Source organism: Dipteris shenzhenensis, chromosome 11, assembly GCF_047967505.1.
Source record: "Dipteris shenzhenensis isolate YYH24624 ecotype China chromosome 11, Dip_SZ_1.0, whole genome shotgun sequence".
Lineage (NCBI taxonomy): Eukaryota > Viridiplantae > Streptophyta > Polypodiopsida > Gleicheniales > Dipteridaceae > Dipteris > Dipteris shenzhenensis.
Window position 1 is genome coordinate 6,283,458 of NC_141606.1, and position 21,793 is coordinate 6,305,250.

The 21,793-nt window shown below is 44.1% G+C and overlaps 1 protein-coding gene across 3 annotated transcripts in view; it reads right to left on the reverse strand.

Moving 5' to 3' along the window:
• Positions 1 to 19,734, reverse strand: part of LOC147896541 (hyperosmolality-gated Ca2+ permeable channel 2.3-like) — an 82,935-nt gene extending 63,201 nt beyond the window's left edge. The window contains exons 1-3 of one of the 3 annotated variants that reach the window (XM_087381616.1): positions 19,273 to 19,729; positions 18,728 to 18,874; positions 9,036 to 9,099 (exon numbers count right to left, since the gene is read on the reverse strand). In XM_087381616.1, coding sequence (XP_087237742.1) covers positions 9,036 to 9,099; positions 18,728 to 18,874; positions 19,273 to 19,568 — 507 coding nt within the window. In that variant the 5' untranslated portion in view covers positions 19,569 to 19,729. Of the gene's footprint in view, positions 1 to 9,035; positions 9,100 to 18,727; positions 18,875 to 19,272 lie in introns of all 3 variants that reach the window. The other 2 variants (XM_087381615.1, XM_087381617.1) reach the window with 2 other exon arrangements.
• Between the last annotated feature and the right edge of the window lie 2,059 nt (positions 19,735 to 21,793).

Sequence of the window (21,793 nt, forward strand, 5' to 3'; positions counted from 1 at the left end):
TCTAATGAACAAATCCGCCACTTGCGGGGCACTAACAGACTCTCTAGTCGGAATGAAGTGAGCCATCTTGGTTAGACGATCAACCACCACAAGGATAGAATTATATCCTCCTTGTGTTGCAGGTAGCCCTACAATAAAGTCCATGGAAATGCTCTCCCACTTACTTAGTGGTATTTCCAAGGGCTGTAAAAGTCCGGGTGGCTTCACCCGCTCGGCCTTACTTACCTGACACGAGAAACACCGTGTCACATACTCATGAATATGCTTTTTCATCTTTGGCCAAAAGAAATCTTGCTTCACGAGATCATAGGTCTTCTCGACACCTGGATGTCCCGCACACGGGCTATCATGGCACTGTCGAATGACTCTCTGCCTGAGATCATTTTGACCAGGTACTACAACCTTGCCATTTCTAACTAGCATACCATCCCTTATGGTATATCTTGCATAAGTTTGGCCTTTTCTGGATGCCAGGTCATCCTTTTCATTTTCCCCGGGTTTTAACACATGAGCCTTAGGCCATAAGCTCTGGACAAACTCGTCCACCTTTTGAGTTTCTCTAATCTCGGTCATTAGAGCACTCTCTAATACCGTGAAACTCAAGTTGTGCATAATGCGAGACAACGCATCAGCTACCTTATTGTCTTTTCCTCTTCGGTACCGAATCGTTAGATTAAACTCCTGCATGAGCTCTGCCCACCTAGCTTGGCGGCCCCTCAAGTCAGGCTGTTTACAAAAAATGTTTCAGAGTATCATGATCCACATCCACATAAAACTCTGAACCATACAGATAATGCCTCCATGTTTTCAAAGCATGGATAACTGCATACAACTCCAATTCATGAGTTGGCCAATTCCTTTGAGAGGGAGAAAGCTTCTTGCTTTCAAAGGCTACTGGCCTTCCCTCTTGAAGGAGGACTGCTCCTACCGCAATGCCACTCGCATCGGTTTCTAGGAACAACGGTTTCTGGGGATCAACTATTTTTAACACCGGTCCTGAGACCACAGCTTGTTTTATGGTGTTAAAACTTTCTTGTTGATTCTGTCCCCAAACAAAAGGTATTTTATCTGAGGTCAGATCAATCAATGGCGATACTATTCCGGAATATCCTTTGATATGCCTTCTATAAAACTGGACAAATCCCAAGAATGATCGCAACGCGGTCAGACTCTGAGGGATTGGCCAAGTCAGTATCGCAACCACTTTCTTCGGATCCATTTCTACCCCCTGTGGAGTAATTATGAACCCTAAATACTCAAGCCTAACCATACACAGTATAGTTTTCTTCTTATTCACATAAAGACTGGCTTTCCTCAAAGTACTGAACACTATCCTTAAGTGTTCACGATGTTCAGTAACACTCTTACTGAATATTAGGATATCGTCTATGAAATGTACTACGAACTTTCCGATATACGGACGTAGTAAATCGTTCATAAGCATGACGAAGGTCGCTGGAGCATTGGTAAGTCCGAAGGGCATTACCAAAAACTCATAATGACCAAACCTGCTCCTGAAAGTGGTTTTATGCACATCCTCGGCTCTAATCCGGATCTGATGGTAGCCGCACTTAAGATCTATCTTGCTGAAAATCACGGCTCCATGTAGTGCATCTAGCAAATCATCAATCCGAGCCATCGGATACCTGTGCTTAGCAGTGATATTATTCAATGCTCTGTAATCTATACAGAGGCGAAACGTATCATCCTTTTTCCTCTTTAATATCACTGGCGAAGCAAAAGGTGAGAAACTTCGTTGAATCTGCCCCAACTTAAGGTATTCTTCCAATTGTCTACGCACCTCCGCCTCTTCAGTAAAACTCATTCTATAGGGAGGTCTATTTACAGGTTCTGCCCCCGGGATCAGTTCAATCTTATGCTGAACTTTCCGCTCTGGAGGTAACCCATAAGGTAGTTCATCCCTAAAACATTCAGAGAACTCCTCTGTTATAAGATTAGCCAGCTTGGCCATCTCACCACTTTGCGTAACATCAGTGCTAGTCGAAGAATCATCCATCGACTCTACCGATGCTGTGCAAAGGTACAAAAACTCTACTTGAGCCTTTCTGATTTCCATCACGGAAACCAACGGTCCCTGAGGTATATCTCTTTCACCTCGCAAGACATAAAGCACATCATTCATCTTGAATTGATATACGTGCTTTTTCCAATCAATGGCTGGATTCTTCCTAGAATGCCACGCCATTCCCAGGGCTATATCCGCATGAGCAAGCTTGGTTATTTCAAAGTCAAGCTTCTCAGCATAGTCCTGAATCCGAAGCTCCAACTGGGTAACCCTTTGGTCCCATACTTCAGTTGAACTTCCATCGGCCATCCTGACTGTATACGCATAGTCAGATGGACTTGTCTTTAATTTCAGCCTCTTCACGAGCTTGGAGTTAATCACATTGTGAGTTGACGCTGAGTCAAACAGCACAATGACATCATGACTGGCCACTTGTCCTTTCATTTTGATTAACTCCGTATCATTGAAGGCTGTATACCCCGTTGCTGCGGGCTTAGATAGGATGTTATCAGGTGCACTCGTCACTAACTTAGCAACAGACACACAGAACAAACAAGGTACTAACCTCTGAGAAGATCCCGCTAGCTGAATCTGCATCTCTTCCGCTCTGGGACTTCCCTGCATCTCCACGTCGCACTCTGAGATCACCATCTCAGCCATCCGACGATCTTTATTACGTGGACAATCTCTCCACTGATGAGGTTGAAGGCAACCAAAGCATAAGCCTTCTCTCCTCGCTTTTTCCCGCTGTTCTGGGTTCAAGGGAGATTTAGACCAAGCCCGGGCTGCCATTGGAGTTACTTTCCTCTTCACTCCAATGGTGGTACTTGGTTTAGGAGTTTCAGCCGGTCTCGCCTGCTTGGCTTGACCACTCGGCTGCGAACCACTCAGCCCACTTCTTCTTAAACCCAGACTTCTTCGGATACCCATACTGGGTTCCGACCTGTGCAAACCCACTTGGCTTGCTGCCCTTGGCATCCTCGTAGTTCAGGGCTATAGCTATTGCATCATCTAACGTGTTCGCGTACTTAGCCCGAACTTCCATTTTTATTCGATCATTCAATCCAAATATGAAATCTTTCACTTGGATTGATTGAGGCAGGGGTTCATCAACCTTCATTACACTCTCTCGAAACTTATCAGTGTATTCTGCCACTGATAAATTTCTCTGACGAAGGTTCCTATATTGATCCCAAGCTCGGGATGCTTCGTCAGGAGGTAAGAAGTGTTTCCTGAACTCTCTTTTAAACCCCTCCCAGGTAGTGGATGCTATGCCATCTTTTTGTTGTTTAATCCACCACCGATCCGCTGCCTCACTAAACATATGGGTGGCCTCGCGGATCTTTTTGATGTCATTTCTGATCTCACAAATGGCGAACGCCTCGTCCCATTTGTGTAACCAGGTCTCAATGACATCGGAGCTACGGTCCTTCATCCGACCAGAATACTTTTCCGGTCTGTAATTGGCAATATTTGGCACTTTAGCCTTCCTAGGCTCGACCGTATGGACACTAGACTCCAGTTCCATTGGAGCCTTTCCCTTCTCTTCTCGAGAAGGTCTGGCAGACATACTCTGTAACGCTCTCCTAAGTTCAGATTGCCCTGCCTTCGCTTGTAATTGCTGCGCTAACAACTGTTGCAGGCATCCTCCAGCAATGCAATCCTGCCAGATAAAGTGTGAGCTACTGGGCGCGATCCCTGCTGGGTCGGCCGGACTCCTGATTCACCAGGGTCCCTCCTGGAAGCCCCTTCTTCTGCTTCCATTTAGTTCAATAGGTGTTTTGTTTTGGGGTTTTTTTTTTTTTTTTTTACACCCCTAGAACACTGTAATCACAAGCTGACACAATTCAGTGTACTGACACTCTGAACACAATTCCCTATACTAGGGAATTCCTGCAATCTGACATGCACACTAACTACGCACTTGACACAGGCATATATTCAAATCCCGCTTTTCCCTATACTAGGGAAATTTTTGCAAATTAACTCAGACTCAAGTATAGAGGCATCTGCACAGGCATAATCTGTCCCTATAGCATCGTAGACTGGAAACTCATATGCAAGCGGAGCATCACCAAACTAAAACAAGAGAAGAAAACACAGCATTGACAGAAGTGACAGAGAGCCCCCTGGTCTATGAACTCTGATCGAAATCTGTCTGAAGGAATCGAAAACTGGCACAGGTCGAGGTATCCAGATATCCCGAAGCCTGTGGCTCCTATGCCGTCGTGCTCGCTGCGCCAAATCCTGACTACGTGCTCACCTGAGCAATTTGCTCGTGCTCGCCACTCACGAGCTGCTGCTGCTGCTCCTTGGACTTTCCATTCTTCTGCGAATAGTTCCCGGACTGCCCACGTCGAAAGACCTCATAGTCATCCGTAAACTGGCTTCTACCAACGACCACCGAACACAAACAGTAGTCGAAGACCTTCGTCAACGAACCTCTGTCAGGCCCGATCAAGCTATGATCAGTGCGGGAGAGCTACGCTCAGACACGTCGTCATCGTCCAATTTCTGCGCTCTTCATCCCTCGTTTCGTCGAATCACCTGCATGTCCCGTTCCACGCACGTCACACTTCCGTGCCAGGCTTTCCGTTGATCCGCAGTCAATCACAGACTGCCCACGTCGAAGGACCTTCCTCACTCTCGATACTTGCTTGCGTAAGCCCGTTCGTGGGTCAACGCGCTGCACAGCGTCGTCGCGATCAACGCATCGCTTCACCAATAATCAGGAATCTCCACGTGAGCGCCACTCCTCACGGACATCGTCGGCAGCGTTGGATCTCCTTCAACGCTGGTCTGATATTTTGCAGCCTTTTCACTTGCCTAGCCTGTTCGTCGTCACCGTCGGGTGATTCGCCACCAGCGCTCCACCTTTCCCCTTTCGTAAACTAGCTCTGATACCAATTATCACAATCTCTTCCTAACTCTAGCCTCTACTGTAGATCACGGGAGCAGCACCATGATTCTCCTCCCAGCCAATTCTTGCTAAGGCTCACAAGCGAGGCGGAGATCTACGTTGAAATTCACTTGAATCATTCTCCTCTTCTCTCTCTATCCTTAGCAAACCCCAAATCCCTAGATAGATCTAGATGCCACATGTCATCTATATAGGGCCTTCCTAATGCAACATTTCACCCCTCTCTTGGGATGCATTTAATTCCTTGCCCCTAGGCAATATCTCAACACTAGGCCCTTGGTCTTAGATCTATCTAGTCTGGTGTTATCAGCCCTCACCTAGGACCTTGACATTAAATCCCTCCCGATCATTTACATGAAGCGCAAACATATATATTACAAAGATAGATCCTTTAAGGGAAATGTCGACTGATTCTTCCGAGGTCATGCTACCTCGGCTAGAGCGTAACACGTGCTGCCAGGGTAACATCCGCAGCTTCCGCCATCGCAGAGTTAGGAGCTTCCACCATAACAGGAGGGGCAAAGTGAGGGGAGGGGGCGAGGGAATCCAGGAGGAAGGGGGGGGGAGTGAAAAGGGAGTAGGATCTCGAGAGGGAGGGGGGGGAGTAGGGGCAACCACACGCCCCCTATTGATCAAGCTCACCGGGGCTCTGGACTCGCTCCTCTTCAACCGCACTGTCAAGGTAACGTCTGCAGCTTCTGCCATCGCAACATCAGGAGCTCCCGGAACTTGCTGCTGATGCAAGGGTGAGTGCAGATGCTGAACCTCCATCACAGGAGGATCCTCTGGCTGGGCAGTGGCCCCTTCTGCTGGGGGAGGTGGATCTCCACGTAAGGGCTCCTGCTGCTGCTCCTCCTCGAGTGCCTCTCGAAAAGACCTATCTCTCTCTCTACGTCTATCCCTCTGTCTGCGACGCTTGCGTGCATGTTTGCTTGGTTTCTTTTTTTTCTTAACTTGGGTCCAGTCTCCTTCTGAGGGGGTCACCCAAGGGGTCTGAGACTCATGTTGCTCCTGTCTGGGGGGGTGTTGGGCTCTGGCCTGCTGACTCTGCCTGCTCTGCGGGGGTGGGGGGGAGAGGCTCGGCCTTGGCCGCAAGGGCAATCTCTGGCTAGGTGACCAATCTGTCCGCAACGAAGACACCGACCTGGTAACCCAAAAATCTCCACTCGGTGGTGAAGTGTGCCCGCTTCGAGGGTCTCCAGGAGGATCAACTCTCGGAGGGACTCTAGGCTCTCAACCACCAATTTGATCCTGGGGACCCCTCATCTGCTACTACCAAAGCGGCCGAATCTGACGAAGACTCGAGCACGGTGCCAAATGCCCAACCAATGGAGGGGAGGATAGCTCGATACTCCTTTGGGAGCCCTGGGAAGCGGAGCATAACCGAAAAACGGGGAACATGGTGTGTCGTATCCATGTCCTCCACTATAAAGCCATGGTACCAAGGAAAGAGGTACACCAGATGCGGTCCAAGGAGGATAGGGCTCTGCTCCACGAGTGTCGAGGCAGTGTCAGGGGAACTCAGCTGGATGAGGAATATGCCTCTTCCATAGATAGTCTCCTAAATGTGGTCACCCTCTAGTGCCAAGCTCGCCTGGATCCACTCTTGCACCTGTCTCCTTGTAGGAGTGAGGCTTGAGGGACTGAACTACCTGTTGTACCTGTTGCTTGTCGGCTGGGAAAAGAAGAACCTTAACGGATGTGGGATTCGAGGGTGCTGCCATAGAGCCCCTCTGGCCAGACCAAGGGTCACCACTAAGATTTTCTTTCGTTGAACAAGCACGAATGCTCCCGTTGCAAGGAGGAAGAAGATAAAAAGGAGGGGGTGAGGCAGAAAGATGTAAGAGGAGGAGGCGAAGACGAGGCAAGGCGAGGAGCGGACGAGGGCATGCTCAGGGAAGGAGGAAGAAGGCAGGGAAGGAGGCAAGAAAAGGAAGAGGGGCGGCGGGGGGTGGCGGGAAAGAGGAGGTGAAGAGACGGGGGGAGAGAGGTGGACAGGGCGGAGGGGAGGCAAGGAAGGTGAGAAGGCAGTGGGGGGCAGCGGATGGAGCGGGGGGAGACGACGGGAGGCGGAAGAGGGGACGCGACAGGAGGAAGAGGAGGAGGCAGAGGGAGGCGGAAGAAGTGGCGAGGGGGCTAGAAGAGCAGGCAGAGGAGAGGAGGCGGGGGGCGGAGGGGAAGGGGGAGAAGAGCCAACAGAGGAGAGGAGGTGGGAGACGGCAGAGATGGCGGAAAGGGACGGGGAGCGGGCAGCAGAGAAGGCAAAGGGGTGGGCTAGATGGCGAGGGGCGGAGCTGACGCGGGGGAGGGCGGGGGGGAGGCAGAGAGGGCTGCGGAAGAGCGGAGATGGCGGGGCAGCGGGACAGCCAGGGGCAGCTGCAGCCAGTTTGAACATTTTGAATACTCACAATCATCTATTAGCTCAAAAGGCCACCCTTTTAATCACGTTCTTGGAGCAGTGTGCTTTCTGGTTTGATTGGATCTCTTCATACAGATGCCTTTGACCATTGGATTCCAACTATATCAAATGTTGTCTTTGGGGATTTGCATGGTCGTATTCCTAGGTGTCCCTTTTATACTCGTTTGATTCAGGATTGGTAGCAGCTCTTGGCTTGTTTGAGTTGGTCAAGATGTCCTCCAAATCCTGAGAACACCCTTCATTTGCAGAGCATCCATTGGAGCCACTACCCCTTTAGCGCATCTTCGGCCTAGAACGACATATTTCTTACATCATCTGGGTATTTCCAGAGTGGAAGAAGTGGTGGATGATCAATGCCTTACACTTTCTTCTCCTCGAGCTAGGAGACAGTTTTGTTTGGGTTTGCATCACAGGCCTATTTGGCGCTTTCTCACTAATATGCTGCAGCCTTTTCAGCCTATCCCTACCTGTTTACTACTCTCCCTTAACAGGATTGAAAGTTTGATCGGGACTTCCAAGTTATTCTCTTTCCTTGTTTGCAAATCCTTCTGCCAAGAAAGCCTACAATATATTGCTTCCACAGCCGGGGATCCAACAGTATGGGAACCTTTTTTGGCATCTTCGCAAGTCTATTACTTGGTCGAAGGTTTCTCTCAGACACATCTAAACTTGTAAACTTCCCCTCATGCAGCAGTCTTCTTGTGGCACTGTTTAGTTGGGGCATTACCGGTGGGTTCTTTGTTGGCTGCGAGGCATATAGCTTCCTTGGCTTGCCCTACCTGTTCGCGTCCAAGGGAGATTGTTCTGCATCTTCTCTGAACCTGCCCTACTGCTCGTTATTTTCTTCCCAGACTTGGAGCTTTCTTCATGCTCATTTTCCCAACATTTCATTTGGCAGGGAGTTTTGGTCGTTTGGTAGATATGCCTCTACACCAGACTATGCATGGTTCTTTGCTGGTCTTGCTTCTGGGCTTTGTGGTCATTATCTCATGCCTGTAACATTCGATTCTATAGGCATGCTTTGGTGGATGTTTATCATCTGTCATTCTTCCCTGAATCAATCCCTCCAAAATGTGTACTCTCTTGGAGATCTTCCTCTAGCCTAGCTCGAAGTGTTTTATTGCTACTTTTAGTTTTGAGTAGTACTTGCTCCACTCTGGAGCGACATGAATGTAAATTATTTTGAATGATAAAACTGTTTTTTCGCTAAAACAAAACAAAGAAAGTGTGTACATGCATGTGTGTGTGTGTATGCGCGCGCGTGCGTGTGTGCATCACTATTCTGAAAATGAATCCGAACACTTTGCATCCCTTCTCTTTGATACAAAGAACCCACTGTGAACAGGATTTGAAATCTAGCACCTATAAAATATTCTAAATGTCATAACAGGGTAACTGCTCTGTGAATTCTAACGCTTGGGTTATTGGGGAGTTTTACAATCAATTTCTGATAGTCAACACCTAAAGGCACAAATAGTTTGGTTTCATACAGATCTACCACTTTGATTTGTGGTTGAGTATGAGAAGAACAGGAAAAGGAAGGAGGGGAACCCCATATACCATTCATGCAACCTTGTAGATCTTACATATGGAAGGTCAAAGCAGACATGCATGCCATACATAGAAGACCAAACCACACAGTATCAAGTACAGAGAAGAAGCATACGTACCAGGTACAACAAGCCATAGGCAAGGAATGAAATGCAGTAGAGGACACTGAAGTGAACCCAAAGCCTAATACCAAAACACACTGGAATAAGTATGTGATTTCATAATTAAAACAAGTATCAGGCACGACAAGCCACCAACCTTTTAAAAAAACTATGCTTTCCGCGATTGGCAGCATTACATGATTGTGTCAGATACCACCAGCCTTGTCAAACATGCTATTTCTAAGCAATAACAATTCAATCCATATCATAGAATGTTGCAAAAGGGAATATAATAAAACATGATAATATGTCATGGAATATTTTACACATCATCAACAGAACTCATAGAGAACAAATGCAGCAACAACTAGGCTGCCATATACATAAAGAGTGAAGAAATGAGCCTCCTATAAATGTGGCATCATCACTCGTAAGAGCAGGTCGAAGACAAAAGAGGAAGAAAGAGAGGAGGCGATATTTAAGCGCTCCAATTGCCGTCAGCAAAGTAGCCAACAAAACGAAAGGCCAAAGTAACAAATGTGACAGGAAACAAAAGCAGGCATATTTGGACCTCTTAAAGAGGGAAGGTCACAAGAAAAGGCTTAAAGAACATAGCATCGAAGGCAAAGCTACTTTGGCAAAGAGACAGCCAGGAGGATTGGCCGATCCTCAATGCTGGAGACACTGTAGAGTCTTCTAGAGAATAGGTACTATACTCTTTTTTAAACATACATGGCCCTCCTTGCAAGAGCTTATCAGCACAAGGTATGGTCAAACTGTCTCTTTTCTTGGCAAGGGCTTCTTCTTTGCTTTGGCCAGCTTTCAACAACTTGTGCACGAAATGCTCATGAGAGATTGCATGGTGGTGAGTTGAAAGTATGCATTAGTGGCACTACACCCAGATTTGTCAGAGTTCACCAATTTGGGTGGATATTCTACCACGTTTCCTTCGACCACACATTTCACAATCGTGGCATGCCTCAGCAAGATGTTGCTTCCTGATGTCATGCTCCAACTGACTTCTCACATTTTGCAAATAGTGTGACTTAACTAACCACAAATATCCCATCAAAAGTGACAGGGGAGAAAATGCAAGCACATTCCTTGTATACATTGAAACTATGAATCTTTGAGCATGCTTCTTTTGTAAGAAATGGGGCAATTTGCCAACCAGATACAAACATGCACAAGAAAACCAACTCAAGAGAGACTTGCCTAGATCAGAATAGGGAAACAAGTGACATTGCTACAAGTAGTGCAGTTGCAAACCCATAAGAACACAAGTGAAAGAATATGTGTGTTGCAAGGAGAATGCAGTTGGCTTATGGCAAAGAAAGACAAATTTTCTAACAAAAGAGGCCACAAAAGCAAAAAGTCGCGAGTGTTTTGTCCCCAAAGGATGCAATCAGGGATAATAGACATATACCCAAGCTAGCACAAGTGGGATCTAGGTATCTCTAACATGGTTATCTTTAAAAAATTTAGGACTATCAGAAAAGCTAGGACAAATAAGACTCCCCCAAGCTAAGGCTGCCTTAATAGTCATCGATCGAATAAGACTCCACTGCTTGGCTTGCATACATCAACCCATTGCCATGTGGTGGAGGTAAGTATGCATGCTATCTTTTTAGAATAGCAGTACATGGTAGACTGAGAGCGCCACATATAATTCATTCGGGTAAGGATAACTTTCCTAGAAGGATGTCTTAATACAATGACCTCATGGGTAGGAATCTTGACACAAATCGCCCCTATGGGTGACAGCTTGTGGTTTAGGACACATGTTCCTACTATAAGAGCAGCTTCACTAGGGATGGTCTAGATTCCAAGCCCATGGATGGCTCAACGTGCTGAGCCTATGGTTGTGGGAGAAGTCGCTAGCTCCCTCTAAGGTGTGTATTGGTTCTTTAGACGGGGGGTGAAGACACTAGCTCCCTCTAATGTGTGTTCATTCTTTAGTCATTAATTGTAGAAACTATGCTGAACCCTTCTCACTTGGAGGATCAATCTAACCACGTCCTGGTTAGCTAAACCAATGCCCATTAGAGTTGCTACATTTAGAGCTTGGGAAGGAACACTCTACACAACCGGTAAGAGCTTTGGAAGGAATTCACTATGCACAACCAGCTCCCAATGGTGTATAGCGTTTGATTCTTTAACTTAGGAAAAGTCGAGGCTTGAAGTAAACAAAATATAAGATACAAGCCGAAACCATTTCAAGCTTAAAACAGTCTATCCCAGCATCATTTGCTGCTGATACAAATGTTTCTCAATCGCTGATTATTAGTCTGAAGATTCCAAGAAAACAATTTGGAATTTTCTATTCCTATAAAATAACTCTCTACAAAACTTGAAAGAGAGAAGCATGGTGAAGGATTTTATAGAAGAGTAGTTTAAAGAGTATAAACCACAGAAATCTGAAAAGAATTGGATCTTTAGCTAACATATGAAAAGTGATCATACTTCAAACTCGATTGGAATAAATTTGAGGCTTTCAATCCATCTGCCAACAACTAGACAATGTTTGAAGTGGAAGCCAATCCTCAAATGTATGTCGTGCATTGTAAAATGAATGAAAACTCTTCTAAATAATACGCAATTCTTAAAAAAATTATTTTTACCCTTTAATGTACTTGCTTCTTCAAGCATACTGAAGCAAAATTGTTGATATAATGGCCAAATAGTGATTCATTGGGACTTGAACCATTGATATAATATGAAACTTACAACATTAGAATTTTCACCCTTTAATGTACTTGCTTCTTCCAGCGCACTGAAGAAAAATTGTTGATTTAATGGAAAAAAGGGATTTATTGGGACTTGAGCCATTGATATAACCTGAAACTTGAAACATCAAACCGCTCTTAGCTTATTTTCCACCCAGCCATGGACTCTAGACGGAGCTCTCATGAAATCCCACGTGAGGTCTTCTCTCTCAAACCACCTCAGTCAAGCTCCCACTAAAATCCTCACCCCAGCCCAATGCTTGACACGTGGAACCTAATTGAGTGCCATATGTCCATAATGGACCTTATTACTTCAATGCCCCTTCAAGCCTTAGCATTGCACTCCATTCTATGGCCTAGGTCTCTCACAGTCCCCAAGCCCCAGCCCTCTAAGCTCCATTTAACGCAAGCATTGTCAAACCCCTTGGTTTCCCGCCTCACCATAACTAAGCTCTCATGAAATCCCCACATGAGGTCTTCTCTCTCAAACCTCCTCATTCAAGCTCCGTCTAGAATCCTCTCCCAAATCAAGTGCTTGCCACGTGGATCCTGCTTAAGATCCATGTGTCCATAATGGACCTTAGTACTTCTATGCCCCTTTAGGCCTCTTAGCATTGCACTCCATTCTATGGCCTAGGTCTAGGATGGTCCCCAGACCTCTACCCTCTAAGCTCCACTTAATGCAAGCATTGTCAAGCCCTCTGGTTTCCTGCCTCACCATAACCAAGACTCAGACTTCCACGAATATGGTTGACGTAACATTCCCTTCCCGGAATGATTTACGTCCTCGAAAACAAATTTGGGAAACATCCTGTAGAGATTGCATACCCTTTCCCATGTTAAATTCTCACACATCTATCTTTTCAATTAACCCGACATTTTTTATTATGCTCTAGTGGAGGTAACATGACCTTGGAAGGGTCAATCGACATTTTCCTTTAGAAGGCCGGACTTACATTGTATGTTATTGTGCTTTCCATAAGTGGTCAAAGGAATCAATGTCAAGGTCCTCACAAGCAGGTTGGAGCAGTGGAACAGCTATCTTGGGGCCTACATTCACGAGGACCAAGGGGACCTGTGTGCTGCAAACAAAGCTTGGCAAGGGCTGCCCACCTAGGCTGATTCACAGGCAGTAATGTGGAGAAGAACACACTGGACGGAAAGTCTACAGAAGCTTGAGGTGGAGCACGCGGGCTCGAGTCTAGAGATAACTGGCAGAGAGGAGGAGGACCTTGTGGTAAGATCAGAGTACCACACCATTGGTGGGACTCTAGATCTATCTCTTTTGTATTGTGTCCATAGTTTTGGACGGATATATATTATTTTGGTGGTTTCTCTATCTGGCTAATTCATTGTCTATTGATGAGTCTGCACATCTATTTTATGCACATAAGTTAAGAAGTTTGTGATTCCACACCCCACACCACACTGTGTGAGCTCCTAGGCATTACTATAAGTCTTCCGCTGTGTGTACCCTCTATTGGGTCATTTCTAACAACAAGGATTTGCCTCAGGGACCGTTAGTTTCCATAATGGAAGTTCAAAAAACTCATGAAAAGTTTTTGTTTCTTTGTACAGCTGTGCGGCAGGCCAGACATCAGCTACATTCGATGCCTCAGGACACCGAGCTAGATCGAGCACAGACACGCGTCACTGATTTTTACGCATCCGAGCCAACGCCATATGAGATCAAGGGGGAGGAGCTCGAGGAGACAAGAGCACTATGGATCGGGAGTGAGAGCCATCATCACCATGATATGGATGGACGAAAGACGCGGAGACCACACACGACACGTGGGATGGCCAGAGCACGCACGATTGAGGTTCGACCTATCTCAGTCCTCCTCAAAGGGGACCGCCAAAGACGAGGCATTACTCTCAATGTAGCCCATCGGATATAGAGATCCAAGAGAGCGCACCCCCCGCCACCACGGGAGACAACTCGACAGACATACGTGAGCTCTTTGCATCACAAAAGAGGGCCATCAGGGAGCCGGGCGATATAGAGCCTCCACGTGTACTTGGAGCTCTGGTTCTGAGTAGTTGATTGCCCTCTTTTTTCCTACTATGTTTTGTACTAGTTGTACTAGGTTGCATATCATTTAGCACTCAACAAGGGCCTTAGTGTGCCCTTTGCTTCAGCCCACAATGGCTTGTATGGGTTACATATATCTTGTATCTTGTCTCATAGACCCGTGAGGTCTCCTGAAGACGTTCATACACCTTTCTTTCTTTCTTTCTCACTCCTCTCTCTCCCTTCAGCGGCCGCCCCCCTCTTCCCTCACATTAGCCCCTGCCCCCCTCTTTGCATCTCTTCCCTCTTTCACCCTCCCTCCTCTTCTTTTCCACCCCACCTCACTCCTCAACTCTTCGTCTCGCTGCCCCTCCCTCAACTCTCCCTCCCCCTCATATACTCGTGCAAGGCGACAACTACAAAACCTTCTCGAATTTAGACCTTCTGGAATCCTGCGAACCTCCTCGATTTTTTATTCATTCAATCAATTCGTGCTTAGGTTAATTTTCCCACCTTGCAGAGCTTAGGTTGATCTGCCATCCTGCTCCCTACGATTAATTGCTAATACCCATTTTTTACCAACTGGGGGACCCTATTAAGGGATTCTAAAGATTCAAACAAGCTAAGATAGACTTTCTCATTTTCTACGATGTGGGTTCGCATAGCTTCTTGCTCTATCTTCAGCCTTTCTATCTTTAGCTAATTTAAGCATTTGGTTCATATCATAGAGAAAGTCTTTGGCTGCTTGAATCTTTTCTTTTTCGAGCCCCGCCGCAATTAGGACTGTAGGTTGAAATGGACTAAAGCTTGTAGCTGAATTACAATAATTCTCTTTTCAAAAGCGCATGTATCTTCTGAATTCCAAGGTCTCCAACACTCGGACTATCATGACACTAACAAAAAGAATTTGGCGCCTAGTGTCATTATTATTCAAGACACATACTCTACCTTTGTTGAGCAGGTCACCATCTCCAATACTTTATTGTTTCCACCTAATTCCCTTATCACCACCGTGTGGTGTGTCACCATTTCCATGTGACTCCTCAATGAAAGCTCCATGATTTGTTGGAGCCCTCCTCATAATTGATTTTCATATTTTAATAAAATGAGGATCAAACTCACATTTAAGAACTCTAGGAAATCATTTTGGAATTGAGCAAAACTTAATTCATTATCCATTGGCATTCGACTTAGGGAATCTCCTACCACATTAAACTTCCCCTTCCACTATATCAATCTAATACTAAATTCTTGCATTATTTCAACCCACCTAGCTTTCTTCCTTTAAGCTCTGGCTGATTGCAAATCCATTTGATACTTTCTTGATTAAAAATTATCTCAAATTTGACACCAGACAAATAGTGCCTCCATTTCTTCAAAGCATAAACTATAGCATACAGTTCCTTCTCATATGCCAAGTAAATCTATAAGGCATGGTCTAACTTTTTGCTTTCGGAAGTCACTTGTGGACCCTTTCATATAAGTATCGTCCTCCCAACAGAATAATCACTGACATCTGTTTCAACCACGAATGGTTCATTGGGATCCACTATCTTTAAGATAGGAGCTAATGCTCTAGCAACTTTTAACTTTTCAAAACTCTTCTTTTGAGGTTCATTCCATATAAAGATACTTCCCTTCCCCTTAAGCTAATCAGTCATCGGATAGCAATTTTAGCATAGTCTTGGATGAATCTCCTATAAAAAATCCGAGCGAACCCAAAAATACTTGTAATTATTCTAGGCTTGTAGGATGTAGCCATTCCAATATGACCCTCATATTTTCAAGATTCATATGAATCCCTTCTTGGGATATAATATGTCCCAAATACCTCACTTCTTTTGCAATGAATACACACTTGGATTATTTAGCAAAAAGAGAGTTGTCTCTAAGCAACTGGAATACTTTTCCCAATCCATATGCTTTTTTCTCGTTTTACAATAAATAAGAATATCATCTAAGAATACTACTGTAAAATATTCATAGTGTCATAAAAGCTGTTGGAGCATTAATCCAAATGGTACTCTAAACTGATAATGTCCATATGTAGTACGAAAATAATGTCTTAGGGACATCCTCTTCTCTAGTCACAGGATACCTCTCCTCAGTCTAGCCGACGACGCGCACGTGAGCGAGAGCCAGAGCCACGACAGCTGCGCCAGCGGACAGACTCACACATCCGGGTCCATGACATCTCGTCTCTACTCTCTGCTCGCCCCACCGGGGTTACCGTTGCCCTCATCCACAGGGCAACCCGCCGCCCCCGACGACCGAGCTCGACTAGGCCGCGTGACATCAGAGGCCAATCATCTATCGCACGGTTTTTTCCGACCTCCCATTTGACGGCCCCTCTATGATTGGTCTCTGACGATCACCACCTGCACATATATACTGTATCTCCCCCCTCTGCCCCATTTATGGTGCCCCCCCCTTCTTTTTTGTATCATATGGAGGTATACACATATTTTTTGTATCAGGACTAGACACACCGTCCTTCATAACCTCTTTTTTGTAGAAACGGTTGGCTGGCCCGTTTTGAGACCGCCACCGTTATGCTCATTGTATCAGTTATCTTTAGTCTCATAGACCTTCACGGTCTCCCGAAGACTTTAATAAACTTTCTTTCTTTCTTTCTTTCTAATTCACACTTTGTGATATCCCAATCTTAGGTCAATTTTACTAAAATATTACTCGTTGCAATTGATCGAAAGGCTCATCGATGCAACTTATTTTCAATTGTGATTTTATCTAAAGGATGGTACTATGCATAAACACATAGTACCATCCTTTTTTTTTAAACAGTATAACTGATAACGACTTAGTAGTATTGGTAAAGACCAAGGCGAGCTACTTGGTTGAATTTGGTCCTTTCTAAGATATTCAATTAATTGTCTTCCGACCTCAAGTTCTTCCATTTGAGTAAGTTAATATGGGGTTTTACAAATAGGGGTTGATCCAAAAACATATATATATCTTATAACCTGCTTCTCTCCCAGGGAGTGCTAGGCAACACATATGGGTGCTATCCTTATGATAAACCTCTACCTCGGTGTACTTTTAAGTGGTAATATCTCCACCGCATGTACTTGTTTTTATGGAGGTTTATTTGGGGCTTTAGCTCCCGCCTATTTGTTTCTAAGGCAGTTCCAAGCAACATGATCTTTGCCTAAACATTTAAAGCAAAGATTTTCTTGCTTGGCCTTCTCATAATCCCCTATTTTCAAAAAAGCATATCGTTATGTTTGAGGTTCTTGGGCAATGCCTGAGAAACCTCTGCCTTAAATTATCCCACTCTCTTTAGATTGGGAAATTTATTGAGCCTTGGAAACAAAACAGTTTGTTTTAAGTTCCAACCCTAGATTTCCTCAGAGTATCATCATATATCTCGCCATACCTGATGGATTCTTCAAAGGTTTTGGGAGAATTTCTTTTCACCCCAACCTTGTAGGTGCCTGTTATACCCCTCATGAAATCTTCTTGAATTCATCGATTCCCTTTAACTTAAGGACTGCCTACATTATCCAGATAATTTGCTATATACTTGACGAAGTTGTTTTTGCCCATACTACAATTATCTCACTCTCTCCATGTCCTTTCCAGCTCATTAACATGTAGATCATGTCAAAAGGCAAAGTATGGTAGAGGAAAACCCAAAGGGCTATTACAATCTTAAAAAAGCCATGGGAGCCTATCACCATGGACTTCATTACTGGAATTCCCAAGACTAATCAAGGACATGATATGATTTGAACTACAGTAGATAAGTTTAGCAAACAAGCTCAATTTATCCATAGGGCGCCTGAAGTTGCACACCCATTTATTAGGCATATCTTCAGACATCATGGAATACCCAAATCTAGAGATACCAAATTTACTAGTAATTTTTGGCAAACATCATTTGAAAACCTTGGAACTACTCTTAGTTTTTCTTTCGCAGTCGTCCATAAACTAGTGGCAAAAGTGAAATGACTAACAACGCCTTACTTGAATTGCTCTAAATCTATGTTCATGAGCAAAATATCATGTTTATGAGACTATGTACAAGGAATGAAGATGAGTGACTAGTCTAAAGGATTTATTAATCAAAGGAATGACAATGGGTTTTGTTTAAGTTTCAAAAAGCCAAACGGAAAGCCAAAAAAATATCTATTTCAAATTCTTTCTCGAGTATTATGGTACTTTCAGAGTATTGGAAGCGATTAACCATGTTTCAATTCGGCTAGATCTCCCACCACACTGGAAGATCGCAACATAATCCACGTCAGTTTGATCAAACCCTATGTTAGGGATATCCCTCAAGCCCACGTTTATGAAGATCCACTAAAACTGAGATACTCTTACTTCCAAAAGGGATAGTCTTCCACGACTCTATCACAGGAAGACGAGGAAAAAGTATCTTTCAAAGTTCAAAGGAATTCCATCTACAAATGATAGATGGATGGATAGAGCAATGTTTCAAGACTTTACTAATATTCTTGATGCTTATGAGAAAGTTCTTCAGCTGAGGTCAACATAATAAAAGACAGAGCGAATGTCCCCTCTCTTCACAAATCATATCCACTTGCTTGGTAATTTATTGATTGCATGTCTTAATTTCCTGTAATTTCAAGTTTTTTTAATTAGGATGTTTGCCAAAAAGGATGCATATGATTTCCTACTATGCATTTACATACTAGTGGGCTAGGGTCTAGCATTTGAAGGAGGACCCTTAGTGAAGGGGTTACGGGCATTAGTGTCCCATAAGTTGAGGCGTATTAGCAATCTCAAAACTGCTCTAAAAGCAGCATTCTCACACACCCCAAACCCTAGTGCCATACAATACACAGACATCCAAAATCCAGTAAAACACACCACAGCATGACAGGATAAAAGAAGCTAACGCTGTCTTAGAGAACGTCAAACAGATATCATGAAGATCTGTGCATTCTTGTGAAAGCAATTCAAAATACTGCCTGGTGTTTGAAGTTTACCTGTTTGAGCCGTCTGTAATATTAGAAATCGTAAATTTGTCCAGAGTATCAGTTGTTACACTGTCAATGTTGAATTGTCCTTGGATGTAATTTACAGGCAGCAAGACAAAGAGCCCAACTAGTGTACAAATCCCAAAAAAACGAAGGCTGTACATCATCCGACAGAGATACAGATTCTGTTAGGGCTACATTTTAGAAGCGAACATAAGTCGTTTTTCCCCCTTGATAACTCTTGCATTTTTCGTATGTCTTTTTATCCGATAGAATAAAAAAGAGAACAAAGATTTCCGGTATTTTTCTTTACAAGAACAAACACAACGAACAGGAGGATAAAGGAATAACCTTTACATCCAAAATACGTGAGAGTCAAAACTGCTAACACAGAAGAAAGAAGGGGGAAACGGGAAACTACGCACAGAGATTCTCTAAGCAGGACAGAGAAAGGAAGAGTCATGTTCATAGATGTACACTAGACAATCACACGTGTCAAAATGCTAACATTAAAGAGTGGCTCTTATTAAGACATTTACACTTTAATCACTTACCAGAAGACAAAAATCCTGAGAAACACCACGGCATCAAGACCTGCACTCTCCAGAATCTCGTCTTCCGAGAGCTGCCAGGCTTGCTTAACCCAGCTCGCCGAAGGAATGAAGTTCTCGAGGGAGAAATGGGCTGATTTAGCGCCCTTCCGCTTTTCTTTCAGAATCTTCCGTGCAAAGTAGACGTTCGCATTTCCGGGTTGCTTTCTTAAGATTGAATAGAGAGTAAAGAAGAAGACAGCGAGGGCAATGTTGATGACCGCCGAAGTAATAAGACTGGAAACGCGGGTGGCAGTCATGGCCGCACAGATGTCTCGACCGAGGATACGAAAGCAGAACCAAGATTTGAAAGAATCCAGAATGGTTAATGCGTGATCTCAGGTGTGGAGCTATACAACTTGCAAACTTACAAGACAGTGATGAGCCTCTAACAAGCCGTAGCGAGAATTTCAGAATGACAGCGTGTTAATGTCGCCTCGTAGCACGTGGCACTATCTGGCACTTACACATGGCACCTCCTTGTGTTCACACATGACATTCTTCTTGTGAATTTCAAATGTTTCTTATCTAAATTTTGCAGGTTTTAAGCAACTAAAATGCCTAGGTGCAGGTCTTAGTAAGGGCTTTTCACTAGAAACGAAAATTGGGATTTGGGTATTTTTCTAAATTCTGGATAATTTGTTGTCACTTTTAGTATCATTCCTTTTTAGTGCTGGTGAGTCATCTCTCTCTCTCTCTCTCTCTCTCTCTCTCTCTCTCTCTCTCTCTCTCTCTCTCTCGCCGTATACTAATCCCATTCATAAGGCAAGCCACTTGAACTTTGTTCAGCTTGTTTTTTTTTTTTTTGAAGTTTGAAGCTTAAAATCATTGATTTTCGAAATTTGCCATTCACCTCACATCAAACCTTGGTCTTTCTTGAACACTCCTTGGGTGCTTTGTCTTATTTGTTTTTTTTCCCCATCCAAAGCGTCCATGAAAAGATGGGGTTTTTTTTTCACTAATCTGTAAAGATGTTTGAAGAATAGCTCAAATGGTCAAGGTGACTTTCTAAATCTTAGTTTCATGTTGGTTAACGTCATGTTAGACTTAGTTGAGTGTTTCTTAATCAGCCCTCCACACTTTGGATACTAGGGTATTAACTTCTTTTTTGTTTTTTAGCTTGCATGACACCACCTTTATTAAAAGCATGTGATGCTATTTAAATGTATGAGAAGGATCTCCACGCTTGTTCCCACTCATATTTGATTGCCCAACCCTCCAAGCGTGTCCCCACTCATATTTAATTGTCCATCCACTCTTTCACCTCTCTCTTCTCCTTTCTTCTCACTTATCTATAGCTATGTGCCGTGAAAAAAGTAGAAAGAAGGTCATGGTGCAAGGGTGCGTGCTATAGATATATCTACCATGCCTATAAGAATTGGACAAACCCTTTCTTTTTCTTGTTTGGTGGCCTATGTAGCCACATAAAATCATATATTGATGCAAAAGAAGATGCAAAGAGGATTAGCAGTAGGGAGCACCCAGTACTTAAAGGATTCACGGAAGACGAAGAGGGATAGAGGGTAAACAAGAGCCCGCATTTCGCATCAAATGAATCACCGATAGTGGCCAACTAAAGACCAAAATATTAAGAAATGTGAGTTTGCAAGAAGAATAGAAGTTGATACAAATCCATAAGGAACTTCCTAGCAAATTCCCAGAGTGATACCAAGAACTCTTTCTACATTCGCATGGGAAGACATTAAGTTGAAAAGGTGTACCATCTAAGTTGATTCAACACCGGATCCCTCTAAGCCTAGGTACGAACCCAATTCAATAGCAAAGATCCCCAACTATGCCAAGTTGGAGAAGGACGAAATAGTTCGCTCTCATTCTAAGGGTGGGATACATCTATGAAGTGGATAGAATTGATTTGCTATTTCTAAACATATTCCGCATTAAAATTTGGGAAGCTACGAGTATGTGTGGACTATATAAAGCAAAACTCCCTCTGCATATGGGTCAAAACATACTAAATCAAACAATGTTTGGATAATGGAACCATCATCTTGGAAAACCTAGAAGGGGATAAATTGTGAAGAAAAATCAATGGAATGAAGATTAACGAATTTTGGCTACAAGCACTATTCGTCGCAGTAGCCACAACGAGCCACAGAACGAGTATAGTTTCCAAGTACTATCACAAATCATATCAAGATTAGTGTAATCTTGAATTAAGGAATTATTAAATTGGGCATGAATTCCCAAAAGCAAGAAGCATTAAATGGCCATGATTCCATGAAACAACAGAATCTCATGATGATAACATAGTGAGTAAAGGGCAATGAGCTAGCAGTTAACCGAGTAGACACAAAAGGGAACTCTACACTCCTCAATACTTAAGGCAATCCATGATTTCACACTCTCTTTTTCTCATTCAAATACCATTTGCACACTAGCTCTCACCTATAACATGTTCAATCTTACAGTCTCATAAATCTCACAACTATTGACCCTCCCTCCCCCCCCCCCCCCAGCAAGCCCG